At 44.5% G+C, this 17,686-nt stretch overlaps 1 protein-coding gene across 20 annotated transcripts in view; it reads left to right on the top strand.

Moving 5' to 3' along the window:
• Positions 1 to 17,686, top strand: part of SIPA1L1 (signal induced proliferation associated 1 like 1) — a 468,863-nt gene that overhangs the window by 392,857 nt on the left and 58,320 nt on the right. For all 20 annotated transcript variants that reach the window (XM_027568806.2, XM_027568796.2, XM_027568799.2 and 17 more), the window contains 3 exons: positions 1,262 to 1,835; positions 2,471 to 2,745; positions 10,379 to 10,648. In XM_027568806.2, the coding sequence (XP_027424607.1) occupies positions 1,262 to 1,835; positions 2,471 to 2,745; positions 10,379 to 10,648 (1,119 nt within the window). The remainder of the gene's footprint in view (positions 1 to 1,261; positions 1,836 to 2,470; positions 2,746 to 10,378; positions 10,649 to 17,686) is intronic.

Genomic DNA, 17,686 nt, shown 5'->3' with positions numbered 1-17,686 from the left:
TGGCGTCTTCAGACAAAATAGGTAACTTCTGTCCTGGGTTTCCTGATTTTTATTTATTTGTCCTATTTTCATGAGAAATAATCCTTTTTTGAAAAGCAAAGCTAAATATCTTAAACCCTTCTTAAAACAAAACAAAAAAAATAGTAATGATATAGAGCTCTTCAATTTATTTTGAAAGATATATACTCTCTGATTGACTTTTCCATTCTGGAAATTCAGAAAAAGATTTTGTATTGCTTCCCTAATACTTAGTACAACTGCATAATGGACTCACTTTTAAATAATTAGATAATTTGAAAAGACAGATATCCAGTCTCTTGGAATCATCATTTCTAGCCCTCTCAAACTTTACTAAGGTCCTAGAATGAGGTCTTAGGACAAGATGGAAAACACACAACCTTTCTGTTTCCATTTAACTTTTGTTGTTTTAGGAAAAACTTGATTTTTTTTTTCCTCTTTGAGATTAAAAATAACAGGTTATTACAGATGCTTGTGATGATCCCAGTTTTAACGATATTCAGAAAAAGTGACTGGGGCAGGCTTTCTCAAATCAATCTTGCTTGGAGGAATAGGAAAAGGAAAATATTTCTTCACAAATAAGTTGTCAGAATCAAATACCAAATGTAGTGAATGTGGACCAAAGAATAGCTCAGTTTAAAAATAGGATTTTAAAGCACTGTTGCTATTACTATAAAAATCATAATCATTTTAATACTGCAGTTTCAATGTTCATTTAAAATTACACTTTTTGGTCTGGTTGCATAGGCCAACAAATAATATTTGTTTAATTTTTTAAAAAATTTAATCCATAGCTTTTATGTCATGCATCTTTGGATATTTTCATTATAAGCTGTCTGCACATAGGCATCATACCTAAAATGGAGACCACATTTGTGTTCTTACAGAATCTGTGCTTGTTCTAAAAGATTGTGCTGATTATAGTAACCCCTGCTTGGAAGTATTCAGTAGGTATTTAAAGGTAGAATATTACAGTACACTTTTTTTTCCCCTCACAGAGTTATGATTGGGTTACCATCCATTAATGTAAGGAAAGTTTTTACTTTAAGTTTTTTGGGGATTTTCTGGACTAGTAAAAATTTTTGTTCTATGAATAGACATTTCTGTTATTTCTTGTGGGATATCAGTAGTTCTCTTCCCCCCTGAGGGATGTCTTTTTCTTTGAGAACGTCTATTTTATTCTCAGGCTATGACACTGGGAAGTCCTGACGCTCCTCTCTTTCACCTTTGCTTTATCTCTTAGTGTGGCTGTCACCAGGTCCAGAGATGTGCCTTCCTTTGGACCTCCCATCCCCAAAGGGATCACTTTCCCTAAGTCAAATGTGTTCAGGGACTTCCTTTTGGCCAAAGTGATTAACGCAGAAAATGCTGCTCATAAATCAGAAAAGTTTCGGGCCATGGCAACTCGGACCCGCCAGGAATACCTGAAAGATCTGGCAGAAAAGAATGTCACCAACACCCCTATTGACCCGTCTGGCAAGTTCCCATTCATCTCTCTGGCCTCCAAAAAGAAGGAGAAGTCTAAGCCATATCCAGGAGCTGAGCTCAGTAGCATGGGGGCCATTGTGTGGGCCGTCCGGGCCAAAGACTACAACAAGGCCATGGAAATCGACTGCCTCTTAGGGGTTTCCAACGAGTTCATCGTTCTCATTGAGCAGGAAACCAAGAGTGTGGTTTTCAACTGCTCCTGCAGAGATGTGATAGGGTGGACCTCAACTGACACCAGCCTCAAAATCTTCTACGAGCGAGGAGAATGTGTTTCAGTGGAGAGTTTAATTAATAATGAGGACATCAAAGAGATTGTCAAAAGGTTGCAGGTGAGTATTTTCTTTCCACTTACCCACATTCCATTTCCCTTTCCTGAAACTTTCAGTACAGACTAGAAGCAAGTTACTGAAGTCGGTGCTATTTTATCAGCTTCTCTGAAAACTCCCTTGATGATATGAAGTGACCCAGAGTTTATGTCACACTCGTTTTCCATCCTTTTTCAGAAGGAAAAGTAGAGCAAGTGGGAGAAGACACATTTGCGGTGCGTTTGTGCTGGAAACCATTTGCATGTGACCTGATCCCACTGCCTTGATGGCTAATGAGGTGGCCTAGCCAGTCTGCTTTAGTTGTTGAGAAGAACTGTTCGATTGAGCATCCGCTGCCTTGAATTTTTGAAGGGCAAAGCGAGTAGCAGAATACGGTCTCTGTAGGCTGCCCACTCCCTGTAGGTCTCTGTTAGAGGTTTCCTTGTAAGCTCAGTGAAGCCATTGAGCCCTTTGGACACAAGAAGTATGTTCTTTTTGGCCTAATGAATGGAGGTTAATAGTGGGGGGAGTAACCAGACGCTCCTCAGGGTCAGCAGGGTATTCGGCAATAACCCTGCTCGCGGTGTTTTTCCGGCTCCCTGTCCACCACTTGACACCCTGTGGTGTTAAACCATGATGCCTTTTGTTTCCTTGTCCAGTTTGTGTCAAAAGGTTGTGAATCGGTGGAGATGACCCTGCGAAGGAACGGGCTGGGACAGCTCGGCTTCCACGTCAACTACGAGGGCATCGTGGCAGATGTGGAGCCCTACGGCTATGCCTGGCAGGCAGGGCTGAGGCAGGGCAGCCGGCTGGTGGAGATCTGCAAGGTGGCGGTGGCCACCCTGAGCCATGAGCAGATGATCGATCTCCTGAGAACATCCGTCACAGTGAAGGTCGTCATCATCCCCCCACACGATGACTGCACCCCACGGAGGTAGGTCCAAGCTGGCAGCCGGGAACCTGGCAATCCGAGGCTGGGTCCATGCGCCGTGTAGAACTCTCCTTCTGGGTAGGGCAGCAGGGTGCTGTGCTCAAAGCTCCTTCCATCCGTGGAAAGTCTGACTCGGGATGTCGCTCCCTTGCGGTCTGTGGCAAGAGCAGCTGGAAAGAGTGACTGACTTGGACCCTTCCCAGATTTACATCTGTGGATTTATAAACTTGCCAGTACAGATAGAGAAGTCTGGTAATAGCCATCTTAAGTATCTTGCACCGGTAGCTAAGAAGCATGGAGTGCTTAATATTAGAATACACTCAGCAACACAGGCTCTTAGGCTTCATGACACTCTTACTCATCATCCTGTCCAAAATTCAGAGTGCCGTTTTGACCCTGGTGCTCTCATTCTGGAGCCCTGGACGTGACTTAGCAAGCATTCTCTTCAGTGCATCTGTGTGTGTCGGGAATTGGCTTCAGATGAGCAGCTCCTGCTCGTGCTGCTTTGGCGGTTGGGTCCCCAGCCTTTTCGCAGACAGAGGCCCGGCAGCTCCCTGTCCCTCCTAGCTCCTGCCAAGCCAGCGCATTCTTGAAAACTTAACTTCTTGGTCTCTGGGGAGGTTTCTTGATGGAACAAATTTAATCAACTGTTTCTTTTCTCCTTTGGGCATGTCCATGCTATTTTTACTAGTTTCTTTAACTCTGTTAATTCCCTTTCAGCCCATTATTGTCTACGTTTCTCTTAAGCTTTGGCAGTTAATTCTTAGGCCTTCTGAAGCCAAAACATCCTTCACCTGTTTTTTTCCCCAAAAACATGACCTGTCCTGCACCTGAATTCTTGCAGATTTCGTGAACAGTGGATGGTAGAATGTGTAAACTGTTAATAATGGGTTTATTTGTGTCCTTTAAAAAGTAAGCAGCAATGACAATCTACATGTACTTCAGTTCTTCAGACCAAATGTTGCACTCAAGGTAGTGTTTCTGAACACTGCTTACTGCCTAGATGGCCCAGAGACTAGGTGCCTATGTCAGAATATGGTGAACTCCCTCTGTCGAATAGCTTCACGAAAGGCTCCCTTTTGGATGACTGGATTTTTCCGGAAACCGAAATATGTATCCAGAACTTTTTATTATTTCAGTTATTTGGGGGGGGGGATGGGGGTATATTCTGAAATTTCCTTACACACTACCCTGCCTTAGTTAACCAGATGTTTTCTGGTTTCCTCAAGCACATCATCGTTAACGTGAAACATTTTGCTGAACTGGGTTTCAGGAATGACTCTGGAGGCAGATCAGAGAAGTGTTTAGGTCCTTACAACACTCTCCAGATGCTCTGTGCTCCTCCTCTGGTCCTTCTGTTGTCTGTCCCTTGGTCTCTCCTTCACATTGTCTGCTTGATTGTTTCTAACTAGGCAGCTATAAACTGGAGAAGACAACCAAGCTTTGTAACCTGCCAACCTTAATTACACACAGTACAGTATCAAAGACACTGGTCTAAGGACTAATGGTCTGAGAATGAGTCTGTAGTTGGTGTGGTGCCATCTTGTCTGCCCAGAGACCTTTCCCCTGGCTTCTAGGCTCCCCAGTTTGTATGGCGGTGGGGGGGGGGGGGGCGTCTAGGTACACATGAGTGTGAATATGGGATGAACGGATGGGCGACATTACTGATACTGAATTGTGCATGGTTGTTACTGGAAGGATGGGTCAGAAGGCCTGACTCTGGATAGATAGGTCTGTGGTAGGACGTGGTTTATCTACAGCAATATACTAAGCCAGATACGTCTTCTGTGGTCTGCTGGTAAAAACAACTAACATTTGCTGAGGATTTAATTTGCCAGGTTAGAAAAAACACTTTCACATGGATTAGTGCTTTTAATCGTTATAACAACCTTGTGAGGTAACAGTATTAATATTATTCCTATTTAAAGGAAACCAAGACTCAGGTTAGTAACTTGCGAAGCTCATCTGGCAAATTTAGGTCTCACTTCAGAATCCAGGCTCTTAACTACTACTTCATAGGCTTGGGGCACAAATCCTTCTTTTTTTTTTTTTTTTTGGACATACCAGCAGAAGCAGGGATCTGCGGGCGCATTGGCTTTCTGTTGAAGAACAGAACCTTGCTGCTGCCCATGGTGTCGATATTGCTTCTGTGGTCGATTTCAGGCCCCCAGCGTGACAGCGCTGAGCTCAGAGGTGGGGATAGATGCTCACGGTCTGCTTTGCAAGCCAGGACAGGCTGCCTCCCGCACACCCCCGAATGAATAAACAATGAGACACTCTTTGCCGCCCTCCCAGCCACTGGACAGACAGAAGGGTGTTAGGAACCTGCCCCCATTAGGGCACGGAATGGGAGGCTGGGATGAAGGATGGGTGCCCTGCACAGCCCTGCGCCTGGGAGGCACACTCCGTGCCTTTCACAGGATAGTTTCCATCCGAAAAGCTCCATTTACACCTGGGCAGGTGTGAAATGGTGCCATGGGTGCCTTTGGGGGACTGGAAACCCTGCTTTCCCCTTCCCTCCTTTAGAAACAACCTCAAAGGAACAGTGGAAGCATGAACACCTTGCTGTAATTTTCAACAAAATAAGATAATGCTCTTCTGTCATTTTTCTCTCCTCCACACTTCACACTCCCACTGCTGTTTTCCTAGCAGCTGATTACTCTGTTCTTTGACTAGTCACTCTCTTCTATGTCAGCTATTCCTGCAGCGAGGGAACGGGCCTCCTCCAGGCCCCCTGTCCCAGGGCCCCTCAGCTGCCTGCTTCTCCGGGGCACAAGGGTCCTGAGTGGTCACGGGTGCCCAGCGTGCTGACCAGATGTAAATACAAACGTCCATGTTTGTTCACACGGGAGAGGCCTTAGTTTTGAAAAGGCAGGTTTTTTGTTTTAATGAACAGTTAACAGCAACGTGGGGCTTCAATCATAAAAGAGAAATAGGGCTCTTTTCCCTGTTTTTAGGACATAAGCAGATCCTCCATGAATTGCCTTCACACTAAAGTTGTTTTTAAGAGAAGAAAGGACAGGGGAAGTAAAGTAAAATTCCTGAGCCCCCGCTACCTATTGGGCGCTTAAAAAAAAAAAAAAAAGGCTTCCATTTCCATTAAAACAATGAGGAGGAGGAGGCTTGGAGAGGTTCTGTCGCTGCGCAGGGGGCAAGCAGGACTAGCTAGGCCTTCCTCCCGAAGCGGTTCGGTGCTTCCCCACAGCCTCCACCAGGAAGTTTCCCAGGGAGTGTGAGATGTCCAGCGTCAGGAGGGGCCCTTCACCCCCGCCCCAGGCCTGACTCCAGAGTGCTGGGGCCTGTGACCCGCACTTATCTGTTGGTGCCTGTGACCTCTGAATCCTCAGCAGCCGGTCTCTTGGCAAGATGAAAAACACCCCGCTAGCAATTTCACCCACATTAAATCATGATGTTCTGAATGGTGTTGCTCAGGAGTGGTGGACCTTTCTTCTGTTGAGGGCCACTAGCCTACAGCTTCTGAAGAAAGCAATCAAGGACCATTCAGAGGAAGAGCTAAAAACAAACAAGTTACATAAAAGGACCAAATTACTTTTTAAGTAGAACAGATCACAGAGTTTTGTTTTCATTTTAAAACACAAGTATTCAAAATGCAAAAGCATACTGTTTTGGAACCAGAAAGGCTGTGAGAGTTCATCTGGTTCAGATTGCTCATCTTTCAGGCAAAGAGCTTTGATGCAAAGAGGTTAGGTATTTTTTCCAAACCCAAGTCACATGGCCTGTTAGGGCCCTACCTGTCCTCAGACATCTGACTTTGCCAATTTAAGAGTCCAGTGTTGAGATGATCTGTTGGGTGTGCTGTACAGTGGTTCTTCTATCTGTATTCCTAGTGTTGAAAGGAAAAAGAGGAATGGATCATCACAACCTAAAGGAGAAAGAAAGAAAAAAAAAGGCTGAGAAAGAGAGTAGGGAGGAGTGGCTTTTCAACCAACAGGGTTTCAGTGTGTTGCCATGCGTCTCTTGGGCCTGAAATACTGAAATTGCAGTTCCTGTTGCCCATCAGTCTTTAAAGATTGTTGAGTTTTCCATGTTGTCGTAGACTGTGCTGAGTGAAATGAGTAGTCCCTAGAAGTGAAGAAGTCTGGGGACTTGGAGTAGATGTATTCTTTAGCTGGAGATTAAAGTAAGGCTAACCTCCACGTAGATTAATTCTGTGAGTTCAGATCCCGGCTGTGCCACTTCCTGGCTGTGCAGTCTCGGGCAGATTAATCTCTCCAGACCTCCATTTCCTCATTTAAAAAAGTGGGGATAATGATAGTGCCTACTTCAGAGCCGTTGTGGCATGGCCACATTAGTGCCTGGCCCGTTGTCAGTGTTCATTACTGTTCAAAACTGCATTTAATTGAACAACAGAATAAAAATCCTTCTATGAATTTTCATATGTGTCCCTAAAAGCCAGCTTTTATCTTTGTTCTTCAGTGTACAGCCCACTTCTTGACTTCATGTATCATTCTTATATTTTCAGAGATAAGTGAGCGACAGGAAGCTGGTGGGTGGGCTGTCCCATCATGGACAGCAATGAGACACGGCGCATTGGCCGAGGTTTAGCATTGCGGATCTGCTGTTTCTCATTCTCTACGAATGAATCTTCTCTCCGAATGAATCTTCTCTCCCTGCTTAGGCTTTATCATACTGCATCCTGTTATCATCGACTGTGCAGGAGGTTCCTCGCTGCACGTTAGAGGTGGTGGAAATGAAATACAGACGAAGAGAAGACCAAGTCTTGGGCTACCGGGGTGTCTTAACCGGTTTTAGTATGAAATGTTACGTAGCTTAAGACTATTTCAAAGAGTTTTTGAACTAGAAGAGAGAGATTACCAATTCCAAATCTTTCATTTCCCAAAGGGGCTAAGGCCCCAGAGATGAAAGCAGCTTGTCTGTTTCAGAGTACGTTATATTTGTTTCTGTTATCATTATTTATTACTGTCTGCCGTAAGGCAGCCCGTGCCTATAAAGGTGCATGTAGAGTACTGGGGAGTTAAAACCCAACAGGAGAATCTGTCAGAGGGTGGGGTGTGCTGAAGGGAAGACACGGCCTACTGGAACATTTTTTAAAAGTTGGTGCCCAAAATACATGATAGCAATGTTCTGTACATGGGCTGGTTGCTAGCACCCAAAAGAAAGATAGCAGATATGTATATGCTGTATAAATGATACGACCCATTGGATTTATAAGTTGAAACAGACCCATGCTAAGGGGAAGTGAAAGCTAGGCCTGATTTTGAGGTGGAGGGAAATTTTCCCATGGATTATTGCAAGTTTTTATTACTGCCCCTTTTGTAAGCTGCAACATTCTTGCATTATATTTATAGACCCAGAGCACAAGTTACTGTATAATATGCCATATTTGGTCAGAAATGGAAGACTTCAAACCATACTACAGTAATACCTCTATTAAGAACCAAAAAAGTATTGCAGCTTTTTTGTCAGAATGATCGGAATCAAAGCTAGAAATTATGTCAAAGCCTGAGGTGACACGCCCTCCTATCAGAGAAAAGGTTTATTACATAAGAAGTCATTAGCTGCTAAAAGTCATGTAAAATGTGCCATCAAGCAGTGTTTTGCAAACTGTAGGTTGTAACTCCTAAGTAGATCATGAAATCCACTTAGGAAGCTGCGTTCAGTGTGTTTGTTTAATGAAATGGATTAACACAGAATACAGCAGAATGGAAGAGAGTGTGTGTGTGTGTGTCTGTGTGTATTTGTGGCTGGGCTGCATCACAGTTTTGTATTTCTTACTGGGTTCATGGTCCCAAGAGTTTGAAAACCACTGTCATTAATGCTAGGGCAGAGGGTCAGATTAAGGTTGACTTAGGCTTTAGGGAATCAGGATGAGTGGTAAGAAAACTCTAAGAAAAGGTGCCTGTTGGAAACTGAGGCTGAGACTGAGCAGGCAAGGACCCCAGCAAGTGCATGCGCCTCAGTAGCAGCCCTTCTCAAAACCCATGTGTCTCATGAAGGTGTGGGAGAGGGCCCATTGTGGCGTACATGTTAGAAATGCCACGAGACCTACCTGAGACACGTAGGCAAGCTCCTGAGACAGTGACGCCTTCCACTGTGCTTATTCTCTCACCAACACAAGCCCCTTTCCCAAATCGAGACCCAGGCTTTGGCCCCGTGCTGTGTGGTCAGGAGCCACAAGTCGCCCATGGCTAAGGGGCCATTGTCACGTGGCTAGTACGAAGTGAGAAGTGCTGTACGTGTACAATACACACCAAATTTAGATGCATGTACATCATCTTGTTTTTATATTGGTTTCTTGATTGTATGTTCATATGCCCGCATCTTAGATATATTAGACTAAATAAAAAATTAATTTCACCTATTCCCTTTTACTTTTTTCTTTTTTTTTTAAGATTTTATTTATTTATTTGAGAGAGAGAGAATGAGAGACAGAGAGCACGAGAGGGAAGAGGGTCAGAGGGAGAAGCAGACTCCCTGCTGAGCAGGGAGCCCGATGCGGGACTCGATCCCGGGACTCCAGGATCATGACCTGAGCCGAAGGCAGTCGCTTAACCCACTGAGCCACCCAGGCGCCCTCCCTTTTACTTTTTTCATGTGGCTGCTAGCTCGCATTATGTCTCTAGTGGACAGCACTGTTTGGACTCTCCTTCCTCTGTGTCTGAAGTGTTTCATAATCACTCTTAACCCTTCCTTTGTCAGTCCCTCCACCTGCTGCTCAGTCTTTGAAATTCCTTTAAGCAAGAAAGTCTTTTTTTTTTGCTTAGTAATAAAATCCAAGTGCATAGTTTGAGTTAATGCTTTAGTAGGCATAGGTTTTTCTCAGTAATTTGTCTGTCAGTCAAGTTAATAATAGACTGAACCTTCCTTGGTTGTTTGGGTAAAGGGAATGGAGAGTGGTTTCCACATTTCCTAAGGTTTAGGGGCCCACCAAAAAAGGGGCTAAAGCAACAGAAAGACAGTTGGGCCTGACATCAGTTTCACTCAGGCTGCTACCTGGGGCCAGCCCTGCTATGGAAGATTTCTAGCTTGCGGGGTGAGCGGGGGTGAGGGGAGTCTGATTTCAGATTATGCTTTGTTCCCTGGTGATTTGATAATTGCAGAATTTCTATAATTGGCTTTTTGTTTTCTCCTTCTGAGCTAAATTTGGTTCTCATTTTGAATTTCAAAATTTATCCCCCCTTAATTTTTTGACTATTAAGATCCCCAACAAATTCAGTACCTTTTCAGATGCCCAGTCATGACGCTCAGTGAAGGGGAGCATAAAGCTGACCGCTTGCTTCCTCTGGGGCCTGGTCTTAGGGTTCTGCTACCCTTGCCCTGCCGGCCTGATGGCCTTCCCTCCTCAGGCCTCAGTGCTGACTCTGCTCTTACCCGCCCTCTCCACTCACCAGGATGACTGTGGGTCTCACTGTGTTTTCAAGACTCCGTATCTCAGACTCCATTGTTGAGACTGAGCAAGGGAAAATATACCAGTATAATACTTCCTGGGGTTCTGGTTTTTGAAAGGACAGTAATTAGAGGGCCCAATGGTTAAAAAACAGTTTAAAACAAAGGATGAAGTGTTTGAGCCACAGTAACTGTTAATGAGAATCAGTGTGGTTCCACCCACAAGAAAAAACAATATTAATTTTTCTTCTTTCTGTGCCCTTAATAGGAGTTGCTCTGAAACCTACCGCATGCCAGTGATGGAATACAAAATGAATGAAGGGGTTTCATACGAATTCAAGTTTCCCTTCCGAAATAATAACAAATGGCAGAGGAATGCCAACAAGGGGCCTCATTCACCTCAAGTCCCCTCCCAGGTGCAGAGTCCCATGACCTCGAGGCTGAATGCTGGGAAAGGAGATGGGAAGATGCCTCCTCCAGAAAGAGCCGCCAACATCCCTCGAAGCATCTCCAGTGATGGACGCCCGCTGGAGAGGCGGTGAGTGTGCCTTCAAAGGTTCGCTCTGAATCTCCGCCCCAGGTTTAAAGGGCATCAGACCCACAAGCACTAGCTTTAGGTCTTCCCATATTTTACTAGAAATCAGGAATTGTGGGGCACCTGGGTGGCTCATTTACATGTCCGAGTCTTGATTTCAGCTCAGGTCATGATCTCAGTGTTGTGAGATCAAGCCCTGTGTTGGCTTCGTGCTGGGCGTGGAGCCTGCTTAAGATTCTCTCTCTCCCTCTCCCTCTCCCCCCCTTCCCCCTCTCTAAAAAGAAGAAGAAAATAAAGAAATCAGGAATTGAAACAGAAACAGGTGAATGCCCTGGTGGCTTTCAAAGTATGGTAGCATTCTAAAGCCATAAGGATGCATAAGGATATATTTCAGCAAAGCATTCAGCTCTGAGTAATGTATGTGTGCTTTGCACTTTCATTTCCATGTGATCGCAACAGAAACCGTCACTGCACACTCAGTGGCAATGTGGGTTAGAAGTTGGCAGACTCTTTGAGGGGATATTGACCATATTATCATCTTTGACAGTCTTTGTCTTTTGGGGGAGAACTAATAATGATAGTAGCTAAAGAATGCAGGTTTTTGATTGAGTGGCTGTATTTGTGTCACTTTGTTAATAAAGATTGTAAAATATTTTAAATAATAGCACTGTAAATTACTTATGCTAATGAAGGACACAGTTGAATTCAGTAAGCTGATAGTCACCCGCTAGAAGCAGCCAACTTCTTTCTGTGCACTGTCCTTTCCTCATCACTTCTGCTTGTCTTGATCACATCTCAGAGTTTTTTTGTGGCCCTCACCCTGGAGAGGGATCAGGAATCCCCAGAGCTGGGAAGAAGTCTGTGTTCCAGGAGCTGTGTGGGGCAGAAGGAAGGTGGGAGCCAAAACGTGAGTCTAGCTCAATGGAGCAGCAGAGACAGGGTGCCAAGGAAAATGGGCCCCAGCTTTGCTTAAATAGTCATTGATTGGTTCAGATTGGGAGCAGAAAGCTGGAGGTTTTAAAAACCACACTGTGATGTTTCTTATCTTAGTCTAACTTTTGTGCGTTTATGTGTTTTATGCACTATTGCATAAAACATTGTCATTTAACTAGCTCAGAAATATTTGGATATCATGTAGAAATAATTTATAGACAACAACAACAAAAAACTAGTTGTCTTTCTAAACTTCCTCACTTAATCCTGGAGATCTACTTACAGAACTCTACTATTTATCTCAATTAAAGATTCCTCCCAAAGTGGCTACTTTACCATCTGGACTTCTCTTATTTTCATCATTTTTGAGGAGGAAAATATCTAAGAGATCTCTGAATAAACTCTTTGTTCTCCACATTCCAAACTTGGCTCTCCCTGAGGTGTGTGTAAACTGGAATTTATGATTTGGCCCACATTTTGAAAGATGAACTGTAGGAACTCATTGTTTGGAGAAGGACCTTCTCAATGCTATTTTCTTTCTCTTTCAAGACAATCATGAGACTTTTATAAGTTAAATTGTTTTGTGTGGTTTTCTTTATTCAGTATTCTGTATAATAAAAGAGCAGGATATATTTTGATTCCATGCTGAATTTAATTTCTGCAACAGAAACTAAAGCCTGTTGCTGAACATCCTGACCTCAAAAGTGGAAATATTTTTTGTATCTAATTATCACCATATGATGCAAGCAGCTTTTAGTGCTAGAGAATGCATCAGCTCCCTTATTTCCAGATGGAGCTCTTTGAGTTTTGAGAGGTGATTTCCGAGGGTACTTGTGTCTTGCCGTTCATCTTAACCACTACACAGTCCCCCACCCCTGGGGGCAGGGGAATTGGAGTGCTCTCCCTGTAAGACCATCAGCGTAGCCCTGGGACCTTCCACGCTTTACAGATGAAAGTAGCAGGAGCGAGGTTGCCAGTGGTTTCAGAGATATTTAACTTCTACTCAGTTAAGACTTTTTAGTTTCAGGTATCTTCAGGACACTGGACTGGTATTTCAGATCTTATGAAGGAGAGTTTATGTGACCTGTAAAATCTCAGGTCTACATATGCAGGATATTAGGATTATTTGGCTCACCTTCCTTTTGAAATATGTAGTAGTTAGATATTCTTCCTCTGTGGAAACTTAAGAGTTCAATTTCCTTTCTCATCATTGCTCACTTTCAGTAATGCATTATTTCTTTTTTTAAATTTTAACTTGGAGTCACAAATAGAAGGTGCTATTTGAGAACCTTTTGTTTTGCTACTGTTTCAAGGATATTTAGATATAGAATAGACTCATGACATTCATCAGGAATACTTCCTGAGTCCTCCATGAATCCCCAAATTCATAAATTTACCCGGAAGTATCATTTTCTCCATGTAGTAAATGTAGTAAAATGTTACTGGAAAGCATCCTGTCATGGTGTTACTGAGAACAGAACACCTTACTGAAATGGGGAAGGGAGGCTCCTGGCTGCCCGGCTCTCATCGTCCATTTGGCCTTCCCCTTCCTACCAGTCCTGCCCTGGGTGCCATTTGCATTTGTACCTGGGCAGTCTGTAAAGTGTGACTCCTTTCAGATGAGTTGCAAATGGTCAGAATAAATGCCAGGGTCTGCCATAACCTTGAATCTTGCCTTACTGATAATGCTATGAGCCTAATACTGAGACCAAAGTACTGCCTTTACGTAATTTCCATTCCATTTATTTTCCTCCCCTTGGCGCTAGGCAAGTTGTATTGAACTGTAGAGTAACCAGCTGTATTTAAGCTGAAGCCAGCAGCCCTCTCAAGTGTGCCCTGCCCAGATTTGCTACACAGATCTGCCCGCTTCATTCACCATGGCTGGTTCCAGCCTGGTTCACTCTCCATGAAAACACCAATTTACTGCTTGTAGAAGCCTAGTTTTTCTTGCATTTTTATGCAAGATCCCAGACTTGAAGGTCATTAGGAAGATTTTTTTTTAAATACTTTTGGAACAGATTTTCCTTTTTTCTTTAATATCAAGGGCATGGTTTTTATAACATACCAAAATATGTTGGTGTTTGAAGTTTCTAATAAGAATTATTTCACTGAATTGTATTCTGAATACATTGTTGAGAGAAACTGATGCAGTAAAAACAAGAGGATTCATTTGCCGTCTAAATAGACCAAAATCTAATTCTGTTTGCCTTAAATATGTGAGCTTTATGCTCTCCAGGTGGACTTTTTGAGTACAGAATTTTATAGTATTTGTGGGAGTAGTATTTATTAACAGAATTAATATTTACTCAACAAAAATAGGTAATATGATGCAAAAATATCACTATTTTGGCCTCAAATTTATCTAGAGTGTAAGGGTAGAACTGGAACTAAAATATCTACTGTGGCACATTGAACTTATCACATTACTGTGTTTAAACATAGTGTGGGATCAGTCATAAAGCCCTGATGTGTGTTAAATATGCTCAGAAAAGTTTACCTATTTCAGGGGCTTTGCCGGACAACAGGCGTCTTAGCAGAAGGAATTTTCCTTTCTCCGTTTTTTTTTTTTTTTTGAGTTGAAGCATCACCAGCCTTTATGCAGCTTGGTGCATAAAGGTGTTGGAACTTTAACCGGCTTTGGTACTTTTAAGTTGTACCTGGATGCCACTATTCCCCGTGTCTGCTGCCTTTAGCTCAGCAGCTGGGGGGAGCGCTTGCCCACTTGGGAGGTTAAGACTGGCCACGTGTGCAGCCTCCCCATGCCCTCTCTGCAGACTCCAGCCCCCCACAGAGAGCATCACGGTCATGCGCCCGTTCAGTCTTCGTTTTTAAGGAAATGCTAAGTTTATTTCAGCAGTCCCATGCCGTCTTCACTGTCGTTTTCTGCTTTGACATAAATAAAGCAAGCGCCCCTTTAATCCCTCGGCTGTGGTTAGATGGTTCAGGACTTGCACGTTCCAGATGCAGTCTGCCTGGGTCATAGTTGTTTGGCTTGAGTTGAGGACCCTTAAATCCTAGAACTTGAGAGCTTCACTGGGCTCGCTCCGCCTACATCCCTGACCTCTGTGTTTCTAGAGCTGAACCCCCTGGATGTGGCTGTCTTTAGTTTACCTGACACTGTTCGCCGCTCCCTCCTTCAGACTCCTTTTCCCTGTCTTCCATAACTTCACTCCTGATTTTTTTTTTGGTCAGCTCTTTGCACCTGTCTCATTGCCCCCCAAGCTGTGTGTCCTGCACGACTCCTTCCTCATTTTTCTCTTCATCCCATGCCGGGCAGTGCCACGGGTGGCTCGTTTTTCTCCGCAGCATCGGCCGTCACCTGTGTGTGGGCAGTTCCTCAGTGGTGTAGCCCTGCCTTGACCTCCTTTTTACTTTTCATATCCATTTGCCTGACGACGTACTGAGTCTGCCCTTGAAGGTCATGCGAGTGTCTCCTCCCCACAAGCCCAAGTGGCCTTCAGCTGCCCCCCTGCTCGCCCGTCCCCTCTTCTTTCTCACGTGTCACCCGCGCAGTGACCGGCTCCCCGAGTGTCGGGGCAGCGCTGGGATTCCTAATCGCCTTCCTGTCCACCCTCAGCCCCATCCTCGCACCCATCTAGTTAGGAGGCCTAAACTTCTCCGAGTTCTTGGTTTTTGAGCTTCCCCCGACCTTGCCGCAGGGGTGTCAGGTCACACTAAGATTGTTCTGGCCCGGACAGCGCTGCAGGCTGCAGGTGGCCGGGGGGGGGGGGGGGGTGCATGGTGTGTGCAGGCTGATAGAAGTGGATGTGCCCCTCATCACGGCCGTCAGTGCAAGTCTGCCTCCCTGGGAGCTCCTGCCAACTGGCTTTCGCCTTCCACCCACCGCCCCAGGCCCCGGGCCCAGGAAGGACTCTGTTTGCCGGGTACTGTCTCCTTGACGCCTTGACATGAGCGGCCCTGCTCCATCTGTCCTTCCGCTCCCTGTTTCCGCAGCTTAACAGCTGGTCCTTAACAGAACTGGTCACAGTTGACCCTTGAACAACACGGGTTCGGACTGCGTGGGTCCACCCACATGCGGTTTTTTTTTTTTTTATAAACACAATGCAGTACTGTAAATGTATCTTCCCTTCCTTAATAACATTTCCTTTCTCTGCTTTATTGCAAGAATACAGTATATGATATAGACAATATAGAACACATGTGTTAATCAGCTGTTATCAGTAAGGCTCTGGGTCAACAGGAGGCTCTTAGTAAAGTTTTTGGGGACTCGAAAGTTATACATGGATTTTCACCTGGGTTGGGGGGGTCAGCACCTCTAACACTTGATCAAGGGTCAGCTGCATATTTCATTTTAATCTTACTTGTCAATTTTGCCAGCTTTAGCCCGTCTTACTCATCATTGTATCCCAAGGATCAGTTATAAATTCTGGCATTGTCATGGGCCTACAATCAGTTTTTTTAAAATTTTATTTAGTAATTAAACCAATAAGCAAAAAAACTTAAGTAGTAGGAACAGAAGTAAATCAATTCAGGAGAAAACGAATCCAATATTTTACTCTTCTTTATTGTAGTTTAATATACATGACCTGAAAGTTACCCCTTCAACAGTTTTTAAGTGTGGGGTTCTGTCGCACTCATTCACAGTGTTGTGCAAGGCAGAGCAGAGACTCTGTCCCCATTAAACAGTCACTTCCCTTTACCTCCCCACCCCTGGTGACCACCCTTCTACTTTTTGTCTCTATGACTTTGACTACTGATTTAAGTGGAATCATAAAATACTTGTCCTTTTAGGGCTGGTTATTTCACTTTAACATAGTGTCTTTGAGGTTCATCTGTGTTGGAATTTCCGTCCTTTCTTAATGCGGGCTGCTATAGCAAAACTCCATTGGCCAGGTGGCTTAAGTAGCAGACGTTGATTCCTCAAGGCTCTGGGGGCTGGGAACTCCAAGGTCGAGGTGCCAGCAGATGTGGTTCTTGATGAGGACCCTCTTCCTGGCTTGCAAGACAGCAACCTTCTTACTATACCCTCACATGGCAGAGAGAAAGAAGCCCTGGTTTCTCTTTTTCTCCTTACGAGGGCACTGATCCCATCGTAGGGGCTCCACTTTCATGACCTTATCTGTGACTAATCACGCCCCAAGGCCCCCCGCTGCTAATATCATTACAGTGGGGGTTAGGGCTTCAATACATGCCTTTATGCTCTGGTTTCTCTTCAGATCGCATAAATCTTTCGCCTTTTCAATACATGCCTTTGGTGGGGTAGCACACATTCAGTCCATGGCATTTCCTTTTGAAGGCTGAATAGTATTCCATTCTCTGTAGAAATCCACATACTGTTTATCCATTCATCCTTCAGTGGACACCTGATAAATCATTTTATTTTTATTAAAAATTAAAAGATCAGTAGAAATGAAGCACTCAGTAGTCTGACAAAGCTGTAGAATTCCTTGATTTTTGTCAGCTAAGTTTCGAATACTCCTATTTTAAAAGTATATTGCTAGTAAAGCTGTCTCAAACTGACCCAAAGTGAAATGTGAGTTGTTCTTGATTGAATTTCCTATAAAAGTTTTCAGTTTAGTTGAAACCGAATTATTGGCCAAGATGAGGAAAAGCAGAGGGCCATACTTGACTTAAGTCACTGGGCTCATAAGACTCCTTTTCCCCCAGCTCTCCAAAGGAGCTGGTGCCCTGTGGCATCCACACTGGGATTAGAGTTAGATGGATGCATGCTCACACGTTCAGATTGTAGTGCAGTGATGTTTCCTATTTAAGGATTCAGGAAAGGGGCATAGTGCTGGAGGTCCTCATAACCCCCCTGTTCCCTTTCCTTTATGCACTCCAGACAGACCCAGGGGATGAGACCAGAGTGCTCCAGCGTGGCCTCCAGCTCAGCCTCTCCAAGTGCTCAGAAGTTACTCCTCAGGCCTGCTAAGTAGCTTTCGTGCACTCGGCCCAGACACATGTCCCCACAAGGCTTCCCGCCTGCGGGACCACCAGTGTTGCAGCGTGAACCACCAAAAAACTCCCCGAGGTGCCAGGAGTGCGGAGGCCTGGGTTTGCATGTGGACGAGGGGAGCGGTGTGACAGTGGGAAGTTCCCTGTCCCCTCTGTACTTCACGGCGCTGAGAATCAAATGGGCACCAGCCC

This window comes from Zalophus californianus, chromosome 6 (genome assembly GCF_009762305.2).
Source record: "Zalophus californianus isolate mZalCal1 chromosome 6, mZalCal1.pri.v2, whole genome shotgun sequence".
NCBI classification, from domain to species: domain Eukaryota; kingdom Metazoa; phylum Chordata; class Mammalia; order Carnivora; family Otariidae; genus Zalophus; species Zalophus californianus.
The sequence above is the reverse complement of the archived record's forward strand: the minus strand, read 5'-3'. Positions and strand labels throughout refer to the sequence as shown.